General features: G+C 49.8%; 1 protein-coding gene across 1 annotated transcript in view; it reads right to left on the reverse strand.

The window, feature by feature from the left end:
• Positions 1 to 15,888, reverse strand: part of LTK (leukocyte receptor tyrosine kinase) — a 621,554-nt gene that overhangs the window by 134,356 nt on the left and 471,310 nt on the right. The window contains exon 10 of the mRNA XM_069638785.1: positions 13,125 to 13,219. Within this exon, the coding sequence (XP_069494886.1) occupies positions 13,125 to 13,219 (95 nt within the window). The remainder of the gene's footprint in view (positions 1 to 13,124; positions 13,220 to 15,888) is intronic.

Genomic DNA, 15,888 nt, shown 5'->3' on the forward strand with positions numbered 1-15,888 from the left:
GCATACAGATGGCAGTGGCAAAAGGGGAGGAGATACCTGTCAACCAAAAGAAAAGAAAAAGAACAGAATGGCCATCAGTACTACATTCCAACAACTCACTGCAATGATCACACTAAATCCACAGCCATATGCATGCTAGCCCACTCCAAAGGTCCATCACCACCCAAAAACCACTTGCGACTCATAACTATCTATATCGAGGTGTAAACACCATCACAAACGAGTGTACCTGTGCATGCGCCTGTGAAAACAGAATCCATCTGATGGGATTGGTAACGTGCATGGACACAAGTGTCTGAGGGCGCGTCGAGACAGGGAGGGCTCAACAAGGCCAGATAGACGATGGTCCCACTATGGCAGCCCTGCATCACATAGCGTAGGGGAGGCGGATAGATCCCAAGAAGCCCTGTACATGGCAAACTCTGTATCAAATCACCTGCCCATGCATCCATTCATCATTCCCTCATCCCGGGATTAAAACGCCTGAATATTTACTCACATAACATTAGAAATATCCATTGAGTCTGTGCGTTATGCATCCTGCAAAATCCACAGTGCCCCAGCCCGTAATTCCAGTGTAGTGAAGTAACATGTATTTGGGAACGTCCGGCCTCATCGCCCACGTCGCTATTGCGCATCCCAAACCATTCATATCAATCATTGCATTCTCGCCATGGCCCCTGTCTCAAGGACATTGAACAATAGTACGTTATATTTGCAGTCAGACCTGTGGGCATTTCCTCGCCGCTAGCTGAAAACCGAAAGCGCCGCCCTTCGAATTCCTCATTTGCAACATCACGTCGAAGAGGCATCTGTGGCCGTTTGAAAACACTAATTAATCGATCGAGTGCGGCTGTGTGTGAAAATGGCAACTGCCTTCACCCACGAATGGGACGCCCCGCCCGTCGTTGCAACTCGGTACAGTGATGCATGAGGGCCCACCGTTACTCGAGTACTACGTTCCACTGACCCTTCACAACTCTGTTCGCGACTGCACAGATAGTATGTGAAACAATGGGACCACAGCCGAATGAACATATCAACCAATGTTACACGGCCATCGGGTACAAATACATGATTGCTATAGCAAGATGCCATTCCACGAATTGCAGCGTTGTGCGCGGGACGTGCTCGGCCAAAGGGGAGAGCAGTTTGCACAGGTGGAATGAATCACCACAGGTGGAGGCCATTCAGCCTGAAAACACATAAATTGCACAGCCAGTCTCCTCCCACAACCACACCGAAATGCTACCGGCAGGACTCGCGATGTTGGCCCTGGGGGACATGATAGCACTGCAAGTACTCCAACTCCAAGAAGAAGACGAACACCAACTACAACCGGCCGCACGGAGGAGACGCAGGAGGAGGAGGAGGGCAAGGCAGGGCCAGCAAGGGCCGCCAGCACAGCCACTACCACCACGCAGGCAGCCCGCAATCCCACGCCTCCGAGCACATCCGTTCAACCTCACTGATGAGCAGATCCACACCCTCTACCGTCTGGACCGGGACACCATAGCCGCCATTGTGGACATGACACAGGCTGACCTTGTCAGCATGATAGATAGCCCAACCGCCATCCCACCCCTACTGAAGGTGGTGTCTGTACTACACTTCCTGGCCACAGGCACCTACCAGCACACAGTCGGACAGTTGCATGGCATTTCTCAGCCACTGTTCTCACGGACACTATTGCAAGTGCTCGATGCCCTCCTGCAGCACGCAGACGACTACATCTCCCTGCCACGCTCGGAGCAGGAAATTACCAACACAAAAGTGGGATTCCATGCACTTGCCGGCATACCGGGTTGCATTGGTGCCATCGACTGCACCCATGTGGAATTGGTCGTCCCACATGCCATGGAGGCCCAGCACCGCAACCGAAAACAATTTCATTCTCTGAATGTACAAATGGTGTGTGACTCCAACAGGATCATTACACATTGTTGTGCCAGATTCCCTGGATCAACCCATGATTCTATGGTCTTGAGGAACTCTACAATACCACGCTACATGGAGCGACACGCAGGGAACATATCCTGGCTACTCGGTGAGTCTCATTACATGCATGATAATGTGGGGTATGTGATTCGGCAATGACCTGGCAGGAAGGGGGGGGGGGGCGTACGTAGCAATGGCATTCCACATCATACGTTTCTCGTCCACATACAGGTGATGCTGGATATCCACTGAAGAGATGGCTCCTCACACCAGTCCGGAACCCACGGGACCAGCATGAGGAGGACTACAACCATGCCCACTCACGTACCCGTGTAGTCATTGAACAGGCATTCGGCCTACTGAAGGGTCGTTTCCGCTGCCTCAGCAGGTCTGGCGGGGCACTCCTGTACCGCCATGTGAAGGTTGCAAAGATGGTGATGGCATGTGTCATGCTCCACAACATGTGCGTACGTAGAAATGTGCCCATGCCCCCTGACGCAGAACTGCAAGCACCTGATGATGGTCATGATGAGGGTGGGGATGTGGCAGCACCTCAAGGAGTCTGCGAGGCACCGGAGGGCCGTGACATTCGTCAGCATCTCATTGATGTATGCTTCTAGCACTCACGCCTGGTGGCTGATACATGGACACGGGACTCGTGGCACTGTGTGTGTCTGGGACATGCACAATATGGACTGTACGCCTATGATGGCCTAGTACACAAAGATCAATGTCCACACATCTCATTGGTTGATCGTGCACTTTTTATGGCATATGTGATATCATGTTGTACACCCTATCGACCCGCCACCCAAGTGAGCCCAACACACCCCCTCCACCCTCCTACCTCCCCCCCGAACACCAGTGTCCAAAGATGCTCATTGTCAGTGGGCAGTCGCTATTGCAAGCCCCCTCTGCGGGTATCAGGGGCACCCCTGCCTGTGGAGCGCAGGTTCCTCCCAGATCTACGTTGGGGGCTGCCCTGGACGGAACTTGCAACGGATGATGTCTCTGCCTGCTCACGTCCATGCATGTCCCTAAGGGTTTGCGAGAGCTCAGTGAGCACACGGCGCACTGCGGCAAGTTCGGCACATACGTCCTTGGACGTCGCATGCAGTTCCCCCCTCAGGCTCTCGGTGCTTCTCTCCATTTGGACTCCCAGGCTCTCGGTGCTACTCTCCATTTGTGCCCTTAGTGTCTCTGTACCTCTCTCCATTTCTGCCCTAAGTGTCTCAGTTGATGTTTCTATGTCTGCCTTAGTGCCCCCACATTCATCGGCATGGTCCTTGAGGAGCGTGGCCAGTTGCTGCTGTTGCACGATTAACTGGTCGAGGGACTGTTGCCTCTGCTGGGCCATGGCCATTTGCGGGGGTGTCACAGAGGGGCTGTTGTCCTCATGTTGCCTTGCCACAGGGCTTGTGGGGGATGGCCAGTCGTCGTCTTGTGGGTGCCCCTGCGTGGTATCCTCATGTTGTACGGGATGGGACAGACAGGGGGATTGGGACAGGTCATGGATGGATCTGACTTCGACATCCCCGTCTTCTGTGTCGGAGCATGCTGCCATCAATGGGGTGTCACCTATGGTGCTGCTGCCACCAGAGGCAGTGCCTTCTGTGGCATCCGTTGGGGGGACCTGTGGTGGTGGTGTTGTGGGCATGCTGGCTGCTGGGGTGCCTGTTGATGTTCCCTCCTCTGTGCTGCCACCTGATTTGTGCTGCTGCCGTGTCTTGATGCGTGCAGCTGAGGTGGAGGGTCTTTGGCCGTTGGTCTTGGCCCTCTTTGCAGGTGTGCTGGTAGGGGTGTCCTGAAGCTCGTCGTTTGGATCGGACCCTGTGGTGGAGTAAAGGAGGGCGAGGGTTATTGATGGGTCTGTGGGAATTGGAATGGCATTGTATCACATGCATTGGGGTGGTACCTGAGGGTGATTTGGGTCGGGGCCTTGGAGGTGCTTTCATTTGTGTGTGGAGTGAGGGTGCAGTTGTTTGGCAGCCTGCAGTTAGGGTGTGCCTGATGCACGTGTAGTGCGTGTTTTAGGGGTTTTTAATTATTTATGTATTTATTGTGGGTTTTAACGTGCGCTATCAGGCCGATGTGTGTGGACGTTCTCCTGGACATGTGTTTCTGTTGCACTATGTGGACGCATGGTACTTCACATGGATGGACTTTGTGGATTTGGCATTGTTTTATTTGGCCCACCTACCTGAATCTTCGGATGTCTGCACTCCTTTCTCCATCCCTCCGACTCCCTCTATGCTCTCCATTCCGATGGTGGAGGCACAGATTTCTTCCCAGGGGGTCAACTTGATGGGTGATTCAGGACCTCCCCCGGTGGCTGTGGCAATGTTGCGGTTGGCAGAGAGTATGCTGCGGACGCGTATCCGCAGGTCGTCCCATCGCTTACGGCATTGCTGTGGGGTGCGGTCCCCACCGCACTTACCCGCTGTGCCACCAGAGCCCATATGGCCTTCTTGTTTGCAAGTGCCGTCCTGGTCATTTGCGTGCAGAAGACGACGGCAGCATTCTCCTGGAGGGTCTCTGTTAGCACGGTGAGTTCCTCACGGGAGAAGTGGACCTGCCGCTTGCGGTCGCACGCTTTCTTCGCTACTTTTCCCATTTTTCTTGGTTTCGCTAGGGTGGATGATGGGTTGGGGTGTGTCTCAGGGTAGTGATTTTAGTGGTTGTGTGGTTTTAGTGGTTTTATAGGTGTACGGCGGGATGTTTCCCGTTCCGGGCCCATGTTTTAACTTCCGTTTCCGTATATTTCCGGTCACCGTACTTTCCGGTAGGCGCACACTGCGGTGTCCGCTGTGATGGGTGGCGGTATTGCACCTAGGGCGCCGTACGGCGGCGGTGTGGGCCGTTTTGGGGTCATTTCCGCCATCGCGGACTTTGCACTTCCGCCATGCCGTGGTGCTCGTGCCCGATGGGTCGGAATGGGCCGCACTTTGCTCCTTCGTGCAATGGCGGAAACGCTATTTACGCTGTGGCGGTCCGGTCAGTCACTTTCCGCCAGGGTCGTAATGAGGGCCACTGAGCGAGTGTGTTGGGATGGGAACGGGGGCGCTGGGACTGGCGGCATCTTCTGAAACTGTATGAAGTAAGCAAGAGTAAAACCAGAGACGAACGGTTTGCAAATAAAGAAGAGGCGGGAAACAGGCCGATTGGGCGCATGGCACCCTAGGGAACCTGTGTACACTATTAACCCTTCCATTCAGGGAGTCACTAGCTACAGATTATCACAGGGCTGGCAAACAGCAGGGGAGCTGAAACCTGAAATGAGCACTTAAAGCTATTAAGCACACTGGGCCTGGGTTAATTATTTAAATAATGAAGGGTATGTGCTTGCTGATTGAATTGCTTATATCCCGAGCCAGAAAGTGATTGATTTATTTCCTATTATTTTTAGTAATTTTGATTGTGCGTCGTGCAACAAAACGCCATACAATTTCAACTTCCCAACTTCCCCTTGTCCCCCTCCCTTACCTTCCCACCAGAAGTGGTATCTGTCTCCTCCCTTTATTTGCTTGGTCATAGTGGTTCATAGTATGTCCAGATTTCTAATCTTGTGCGGGCACCATTGTGCCATATGATCACTTTGCAGATATGTAAACACTGGGCCCCATTCCTGTTTGCATTTCCCCTGGTGCCCTTGCATTTTGTAGGTTACCCATTCCAATACCACAAAGGTCCACACTTTTTGTAGCCAGTCCTTCATCGTGGGAACTATCTGCTGTTTCCATTTTTGTGCAATCGCCAGCCACGCTGCTATGAGCATGGCCGTCAGTCCTCTTTTCTGGGTTTTTGTAGGAGTTTTCGATCCTGGTTCCAAAATTGCACACATCCAGATCTTGTCCCCCATATGTTCCATTCCCTGGTATATTTCCTGCATCTGTTTCTTGGCCTCCCCTCAGAATGGCTGTAGTATTGGGCAATTCCTCCAAATGTGCAGCCAGTCTCCCACTGTCTTACATCCATTGCAACATTGATCCAATGTTTGGGGAACTTTACATGGATCCTCTTTGGCGTGTAATGACATTGAAGGAGTACCTTGATCCACATCTCTCTTAGTTGTATAGAGCGAGTTAGTTTGGGATGGCTCCCCACAGATATTCCCACTGTCGTCTTGGTATGGCCTCTCCCAATGTTATCCCCCATTTCCTGAAGTAGTTCCGCTAAACCCGTTCTTCTTGATCGTTTAAGTGTTTGTATATATTGGATACTTTTTTGATCCTGTGTTTGTAGTAATAAATTGTTCAAAGGGCATCAGTTGTCTTGTGGCTGCCTCCTTGATTATTGGGGTGCTTAGCTAATGCTTCAATTGGGTATATTTGAATCTGTCTCCTTCCGTCAGGCCTATATCCTGTATGCATTCCTTGAACGTTCTAAGTGACTGTCCCATATACATGTCCTTTATTTTCTGGCATCCTACTCTTTCCAACTTCCGAAGTGCCTCTTTTTCCATTCCTGGTTAGAATTCCAAATTTCCAAACATTGGATAAAATGGGCATGGTTTCACTGATAATGCCCCACTTCCCATTACCCTATCACGTGTCTCTACTCCTACCCATAGTATCTCACTGATCCTAGCATTTGGGTGTCTTCCTTTTATCCATCCACAAGGTTCCCTGAATGGGGGTTCCCAAAACCGCCCTATTCTGTTGTGCCTATATTTTATGTTGGTCTCCCCTTAACCATTCCTTCATGACCCGTAATTGTGCCGCCTCATAATATCTGGAGAATTGTGGGAATGCTAGCCCACCCTTATTCCTCTGGGCCATGAGTGCGGCCATTGCTACCATTGGAGGTTTTCTCTTCCATATGTATGAAATGATGGCCCTATTCAGGGAGCGGAAACATGTTTTAGGACTCTAATAGCTAATGCCTGAAAGAAGTACATTCATCTTGGTAGTATCACTATTTTTACTGCTGCCATTCTCCCCCACCATCCCATTGTAAGCAGGTTCCATTTCATCATGTCCGTTTTAATTTTTTCCTACAGCTGGGGATAATTTGCCCCATACATACGTAGTGTTTATGGAATACTACTAGTTTTGCTTCGTTCATTGAGTGCATTATATTTCCCTTTGTTTTGAACATATTGAATAGTTTCATGAGAATTGGGGTCAGAATGTTGTAGTATTTTTTGTAGAAGCTGGATGGGTATCCAGCCGTGGCACAGGGCTTTATTTTTTGTTAGATTCTTTATGGCAGTTTTTACCTCATCTTCCCTTATTTCCTCATCTAATTCTACCCGTTCTTCCTCTGTTATCTGCAGAATGGGGAGACTTACTAGGTATTCCTCTTGTTGTTCTTCCAAGGGCTTATCTGATGCATAAAACCTCTGGTAGAACTCCCTGGAGATTTCCCCATGTCCTCATTTGTTGTTTTTTCGTGCCCCTGGTTATTTAGGCGTTTTATAGTTGTTTGGGTCCCCTTTTTTTCCTTTAATTGTCTGGCCAGGTGTCTGTTGGCTTTGTTGGCTTTTACATAATGCCACTGTTTCGGGTATGCTTTCTGAGGCTTCTTTGTTCTAAGTGTCTCTTATTGGCCCGAGTATGCCTCAATGCCTTTCTTAGCTTGTTAGTTGGGGCTTTTGCCATTTCTTCTTGTATGTTTCTTATTTTTTCTTCCAGGTCTTTTTCCCACTGTCTTCTCTGGTTCTCTGTTTCTCTTTCCCTGCCTTGAAGGCTATGAGGTGCCACCTCGTTACCGTCTTAAAGGCATCCCATATTGTTTCCTGTGGTGCTTCCTCTGAACCATTTTCTCTGAAATATTGCTAGATCTTTTCTTACTATTTCGCTTCTTACTGGGTCATATAGGAGGTCTGTGGGGAATTTCCAATTCCACAATCCCACCTTTGTGTTTCCCCTTCAAGCTCATCCATAGTGGGGCGTGGTCTGATAGGAAGATTGATCGCACTTCTATTTCTCTTATTTTCCCCAATAGCCCTGTTGATGTCCAGATTTTCTATCGGTGAGCAGGAGGAGTGTACATGTGAAAAGTGTGTGAGTCTCTGTTCCTGCCCTCTGACTGCGTACCACACATCATGGAGGGCCAATGTGGCCATCTTCCGTCTTAGCGCTTTGGATGGGGCTTGTGATCCCTGTGATATATTCCCACTCCTATCCTGTCCCGGGACCCACGCTATGTTGAAGTCTCCCGCTAATATGATGCCCCCTTTAGCAAAGGTCTCTAATTTTGACAGGACTTCCCTTACATACCCATCCTGTCCCTTATTTGGCACATATATCGACGCTAGCGTAATCATTTGGCGGCCCATGACTGCATTCAGAAATATGTATCTTCCCTCCGTATCTGCAACAGAGTCCTTTACTTGTGTTCCCAGCCTATCATGTAATGCGATAAGCACCCCTAACTTTTTTCCCCCTGTGTTAGCTTGGTATATTTGAGTATATCCCCTGATTTTATATTTCCAAGTGTCTTGTTTTCTTATATGCATTTCTTGGAACATCAGCATATCAGATTTTTCTCCCCGTAAGAGATGCTCCACTTTTTTCCTTTTGACTGGGTCATTGAGTCCCCTCACGTTGTACGTAAGTACTTTAAGGTCCTTCATCAGGATTTCCTTCATCCACTCCCACCCTATTTACCGTACCTTGACTTGTTTTCTCCACTTCTGGTCCCCTCCCTTCCCGCCCCCTGCCTTTCCCCGCTCCCCAACTTGTCAACGTCAAGTCCCAACTTAAACTCCACCCAAACCCCTGCCCTTTCCCTGAGGAGGATCCAGGTTCCTATGAGCACTTGGACAGTGTGTCCGTCATGCCTGGCCCTTGTGCCCTCCCAGAGGAATCATTGTGGGGATTACTAACCCCACTAAAGGTTCCAAGGTGAGCCCTCTCTTCCCCCTCCCCTTGGGCTGCAGCTTATGTAACGTGTTGTTGTCTTGCCCCTTCTTCCTGGGTATTTCTTATGTCCTCATCTCCTCTTGTTTTTTTAACTTTTCGTCCAATGTACTCAATATACTCATACTCATGCTGTCCGCTTCCCCTCATGTCTTTGGCCCACTTTTACCTTTTCTTGTTACTTTTTTCCATTCCCACGGTTTCCTGCAATTTCCCTCTCCAGTTCGCTGTTCTTCTGTGTTCCCTCCGTCTTCTCTTTGCAGGTTTAAGATCTGTTCTCCTTCCTCACACGTTGTAATCCTATGATTTCGTCCCTCCCAGGTGAACAGTAAGCCAAAAGGAAACGTCCGCTTGTATCTTATCTGCTTCGTCATTAGGAATTTCACCACTGGCCCCATCTGTCTCCTTTTTTGGAGCGTGGTCTTTGCTGGCTCTTGGTATAAGTGTACCTCATTTCCGTTTATTCGCACCTGCCACGCCACCCTTGCTTTCCTTAGAATCTGTTCCTTCTGGCCATATGATGCCATTGCTACCAGAACATCTCTTGGATGGGCGCCTGGTTTGCCTGTCCCTCTTGGTCCTACTCGTTGTATTCTGTCCACTTGGACCTGTTCCTACTTGTCCATTGCTATTATTTCTGCAAAGAGTTGGTGAATTGTGCTTTTTAAATCTTTGTACTCTACCGCTTCTAAGAGGTTTTTTATCCATATGTTTAATCGCCTTGAGCGATTTTCCAAGTCCTCCCTTTGGATTTCGAATTTGTGTGTTAGGTGTGCTAGGTGGTCCACTGCTTCATCATTTTTTTGTGTATCTTCCTCTACATTCCGTACTGATTTTTCCAAGGTGTCAGTCCTTTCTTCCAGCTTGTCCACATCTATTCTAAGTTCTTGTAGTGATTGTCTCATTTTATCTTTCAAGATCTCAAATTGTGTTTGGAAGGATTACATAAATTGAGTTTGGAATTCCTTGAACCAGCTATGCATATCTTCTTTGCTCACCATTATGCCTTCTTCTCTGGTAGTCAGCGTGGGTCGGCTTTGGGTGGTTTCCCCTCTCCTTAGGTTTGCTATATTCCCTGGGCCCCAAAGTTGTTTGATACTTGGCTCTTGTCTTGCTTGGGGGCTTTGTTGAGTTGTAGACGGTGCCTTCGCCCTTGTCTTAGACATGTGGGTGCTGTTCGGGCCTCTTCTGATGTGCCCCTCCTTTTGCTCACGTGGGTGGGGAGAACGTTCTGTGGTGTCCCCTGATTTACCTCTCTTCTCGACTTACTTTCTGTCTACGGGGGGATATACTTTGTTGTTGTGATCTGCTTCTTTGTCTCTCCCGGACCCTACCCGGCCGGTAGTCTGCACTTGTTTCCCCCGGTTGTATATTTGGTCCACTGGGGGGAGGGGGGCGTGAGAAGGAGGGGGGCACCCCCAACGCTTTTGTTTTTGCTTTGGTTCCCCTACCAGGACTCTCTTGGTTCTTTCGATTTCCTTTGTTGCCCTCTCCCGATCCGCCTGGCTAATTGGTCCTTGTGCTCGTGTTGAATCGTATTGCCTTTGTGGAGGTTTTAAATTGCTTCCCCTCGCTTTACGTGATGGTTAGGGGTTTCTTGCTGTTTCTTTAATCCACCTCCCCCTTTCTTTTGCCTCTATGTGCTTGGGCCCCCGGGCTCTTTCTCCCTTCACTCTTTCCATCTTTATGTCAGGGAACGCTTCTTCTTCCCCCTCTGGGGCGCTATTCTTGGTGCTTCCCTCACTCACCGGAAGCTGTGCTCCCTTCCCACTCGGGGGAGTGGGCGGGAGGTATCTCCGCTCTTCCTCCGGCTGTTTAACTTTCCGGATACAGGGTTGTCTGTCGAGTGGTTCGACCGTGCTTCGGGTCGGCAGGGTTCTTTCCTCACTCGTTCCTGGCTGCCGAGTGTTTCCGCCTCGCCTACAGCGATCTCCTGATTCCCCTCTTTAAGGCCACGCCCAGTACATTTTGGCCGCACATTCTTCCCAGATGCTCCCCTTGATTTCGCATCTCACTTAAAATACTGCTCAGCCCATATCATTGGAACATTTTTGTAATCGGCTTCTTACCTTTTACCACCTGGCGGCATGTGGTACTGGCTCCTGCGTGCACGGTTGTGATCAATATTAACTGCGTGATCCCTGTGCCTGGTACCTCCCCAGGCAGAATACTGGAATTACACTTCCTGATGGTCATGGTGACACATAGTTACATTATTGTGGTCTTGTAGCTTATTGGGGGTATTTATATATCCAGGCAAGACACTAAGGGGCTGCCGAGCACTCTGCATAGCGCAATGAAAATGGGTTACATACAGAGCTGTACAGGTTAGGGAAGTGTGCTCAAGACTATGCAGAAAATGCAGAACACATGGGGTCACAATGTATGGGAAGGAGGTGCATTATTAGGATATGAGGAGATAAGCACAGGGCAAGCTGTATCAGCTGTCTCAGCTGATGACCAGTTAGGGAGTGAGGGGTTGAGAGTGACCAAGAGGTTGCCTGCTCTGCGCTTGCCCAGATGAACCCAGCCGGCTGGTCAGATGGCTCAGCGGGTTAAATGCCCCTTGCTTTGTTCTGCAGGTCACAGGTTTGAATCCCGCCAAGGCCAACCCAGCTTTTCATCCTTACATTCTGAGGTCGACAAATGAGTACCAATTTCGATTGGGTAATAATAGTAATGTATGTAAATATGTCCTATTTAAAACGCTTTAGATTATTATTCTAGCATTGCGTCAGGTTTGTAAAAAGCAAATATACTTTACACATCTGTCCGCCAGCCTGGCAACCTCACTTATGTTAAATATTCCTGAAAAGAATTGCCTTGGAAATAGTGCTATTCTTCCTATCATCATGAGTCCCAGCTGTTAGACTGAGACTGCTGATCGTCACATGGTTGTAAGTACAGGGGGACAGGAGTTCAGTAAGTGGGGGGGGGCTGGCATGAGAGTGCACAGGAGGGGGCATAGGACACGGACACTGCATCAGGTGTGAAATGTATGATCCATGGCCTTGCTCAGATAGCAGTGAATGGGGTCGGCATCCTAAGACCGCTGCATCAAGGGCTGTCCCCACATAACCCCAGAAACACAAGCTCCTGAGATCACAGGACATGCTTTGGCTCTGCATCTGCATCCAGTCACACGTGATGCCATGTGTGGTGCCGTAGGTCAGTTATGAGTCCATGCCAGTGAGTCCTTCTGCCTCTACCACTTAGCAAACTTATAAAGGTGTTGGCTTTGGACAGCAACTCCATACCCTTCAATGCAGCAGTAGGGTGAAGTCTGTGTGAGAGAACCAGTAAAACCACCTGGGCGATAGCTACCCGGCGAGGTAAGGGGACCCACAGGCCCATCCCTGAGAGCTGAGGTCTACTGCGATAAGCAGCATTGCTCAGAGATTTCTAGACCTGCCCTGTGGCTGGCTATGATATGATATTTTATTTATAGCGCGCCTATGCACAAGTGTTCCATGCCTCATAGTCCTATGAGCCTTGGAGTGGCCCAAGCCTCTCTTGACATTTCCAGATGCCCCTGCGTGCCACTCGACCTATGATCTGTACTATTTCTAGATGCCCGCTTTCATGTGAAGATCACAAATGCTATGGAAGGCGATCTACTCCTGGGGTTTTTAATGTTCCCAAGGACTCCACAGGCTTAGAATAAGCAATATGGGCAACTGGCCACGCCACAGGATCGGGAAACCACACTCAACCCCTGGTTGGTCGATTGATGTTCCAGATGCACAGCGTGTCTATATGCTTGGAGCGGTATCCAGTCATTTCTCAAAACAATATTTTCGACATGCCATTTTTTCGAAGCAAATATGGCGAAAAAAAAATCTGAATGTATTCTTTTTTTATTTTATACGTTTTAATTTTGTTTCGTTATTTTAAAAAAAAGTGTCAAAAAAAGGTGGGGTTGGGGGGGAACCCCCAATTCAAAAAGTAAAATAAAAATAAAAAAATTCCGAATTTTTTCCCCTGACATATTTGTGTCGCAAAAATGGCATTTCGAAAATATTACATTCGAAAAAGTAACTAAGAACCGTTTGGAGCAGTTCTGCTCGGAACTATGTGATTACTACGACCCCCAGAATTGAGACGGCTGAAAATTGAGACTTTTATTGTTTTTTTTGGTTCAACCCCCTTTACACCACATACATATGCGGGGTGGGGGAGACCCCCCGCAGGCCCCATACTACTATTATATCCCATACCCTCCACATATATATGTGCGTAAGAGGGTTTGGAAAAAAGAAATCGGATTTTCGGAGTCGGAATTATGGAGGTGACATTTTGGTGCATTTCCCTTCTGCCCCTTACCTTCGTGGAAGCAATCTGCTGTGACGGTGATGTTATCGACAGCGATGTCCGCCAGCGAGCCCCAACCCCAGGAAGCCTGGAGCACCAGCTGGAACCTACATGTGGGCATAAAACAAGGGAGCATAGTGTTAGGAGAACATGCCATCAGATCAGACATTTACGGGGAAATAGTCCTACCCCATTCAAAGAGCCTTCTGGTAAAGCAGAGAGAATGTCAGTCATGAGCCTTAGGACAATGTATGCGTAGTCACGAGTAAAGGCCAGGTGCGCATTCAGAGCATCAGAGGGCCCCATGAGGCTTGGCAAGCCAATGGGAGTGGCTCTATTGCCCGATGAACAATGTGCATTGTGTCCATTCGCTACAGAAGTGGGAGGTGATAGTGATGCATGGAGTGTGACTTAGGCAGTGCACCACCAAAGTAGGTGGCGACAGTGGTGCGTGGAGTGTGACTTAGGCAGCCCGCCACAGAAGTGGGAGGTGATAGTGATGCATGGAGTGTGATTTAGTCAGTGCACCACCAAAGTAGGTGGCGACAGTGGTGCGTGGAGCGTGACTTAGGCAGCGCGCCACAGAAGTGGGAGGTGATAGTGATGCATGGAGTGTGACTTAGTCAGTGCACCACCAAAGTAGGTGGCGACAGTGGTGCGTGGAGTGTGATTTAGGCAGCGCGCCACAGAAGTGGGAGGTGATAGTGATGCATGGAGTGTGACTTAGTCAGTGCACCACCAAAGTAGGTGGCGACAGTGGTGCGTGGAGTGTGATTTAGGCAGCGCGCCACAGAAGTGGGAGGTGATAGTGATGCATGGAGTGTGACTTAGTCAGTGCACCACCAAAGTAGGTGGCGACAGTGGTGCGTGGAGTGTGATTTAGGCAGCGCGCCACAGAAGTGGGAGGTGATAGTGATGCATGGAGTGTGACTTAGTCAGTGCACCACCAAAGTAGGTGGCGACAGTGGTGCGTGGAGTGTGACTTAGGCAGTGCACCACAGAAGTGGATGGTGACAGTGGCCCGTGGAGTGTGACTTGGGCATTTGCAGGTTGCTGAAGAAGGGGTGGTGGTGACAGAGGCACACACATTGAGACTTGTGCAGTGGCAGTGGCATGTGGATCGTGTCTTAAGCAGTGGCACTGTGCCGAAGAAGGAGATGGTGATAGTGGCATGTTCACAGTGATTTGGGTGGCAGCAGTATGCTAAAGAAGCGGATTGTGACCATAGATCATGTTGCCTGGGTAAGGCAGTGGCAGTGTGTGGCAGGGGATGGCGACAGTGGCATGTGGAGAGTGCTTTGGTAAGCAGCAGTGTGCTGAAGAATAAGACAGTGATGCATTAGGGTGGCTTAGAGTGTTAAAGAAGGGGATGGTGACAGTGGCACATGCAGCGTGGATTAGGCAGAGCCCAGGTGATGGGGATAATGACAGGGGCAGCTGGAACTTGGCGTAAACAGTGACAGTGTATGTCATAAGGAGGTGGGGATAGCTCACATGGTGAGTGGCTTAGGAAGTAGCAGTGTGCAGAAGAAGGGGATGTGACAGTTCACATGGAGGGGGGTTTAGGAAGTGGCAGTGTGCTGAAGAAGGGGATGGTGACAATTCACATGGAGAGTGGCTTTGGACGTGGCAGTGTGCTTAAAAAGGGAATGGTGACAGTACACATAGGGAGTGGCTTCGGAAGTAGCAGTGTGCTGAAGAAGGGGATGGTGACAGTTCACATGGAGAGTGGCTTTGGACGTGGCAGTGTGCTGAAAAAGGGGATGGTGACAGGTCACATGGAGAGTGGCTTTGGAAGTAGCAGTGTGCTGAGGAAGGGAATGGTGACAGTACACATGGGGAGTGGCTTCGGAAGTAGCAGTGTGCTGAAAAAGGGGATGGTGACAGGTCACATGGAGAGTGGTTTAGGAAGTGACAGTGTGCTGAAGAACGGGATGGTGAGAGTTCACATGGAGAGTGGCTTAGCGAGTGACAGTGTGCTGAAGAACAGGACCGCGACAGTTCACATGGAGAGTAGTTTAGGAAGTGCAGTGTGCTGCATAAGCGGTTGTTGACTGTACACATGGAGAGTGGCTTAGGAAGTGGCAGTGTGCTGAAGAAGGGGACGGCGACAGTTCACATGGGGAGTGGCTTCGGAAGTAGCAGTGTGCTGAAGAAGGGGATGGTGACAGTTCACATGGAGAGTGGCTTTGGACGTGGCAGTGTGCTGAAAAAGGGGATGGTGACAGGTCACATGGAGAGTGGCTTTGGAAGTAGCAGTATGCTGAATAAGGGAATGGTGACAGTACACATGGGGAGTGGCTTCGGAAGTAGCAGTGTGCTGAAGAAGGGGATGGTGACAGTTCACATGGAGAGTGGCTTTGGACGTGGCAGTGTGCTGAAAAAGGGGATGGTGACAGGTCACATGGAGAGTGGCTTTGGAAGAAGCAGTGTGCTGAAGAAGGGGATTGTGACAATACACATGGAGAGTGGCTTAGGAAGTGACAGTGTGCTGAAGAACGGGATGGTGAGAGTTCACATGGAGAGTGGCTTAGGGAGTGACAGTGTGCTGAAGAACAGGACCGCGACAGTTCACATGGAGAGTAGTTTAGGAAGTGGCAGTGTGCTGAAGAAGGGGACAGTGACAGTTCACATGGAGAGTGGCTTAGGAAGTGGCAGTGTGCTGAAGAAGGGGACGGCGACAGTTCACATGGAGAGTGGCTAAGGAATTGGCAGTGTGCTGAAGAATGGGACGGCGACAGTTCACATGGAGAGTGGCTTAGGAAGTGGCAGTGTG

The sequence above is a fragment of the Ambystoma mexicanum genome, chromosome 14 (genome assembly GCF_040938575.1).
Source record: "Ambystoma mexicanum isolate Mex_15411 chromosome 14, UKY_AmexF1_1, whole genome shotgun sequence".
Classification (NCBI taxonomy): Eukaryota; Metazoa; Chordata; class Amphibia; order Caudata; family Ambystomatidae; genus Ambystoma; species Ambystoma mexicanum.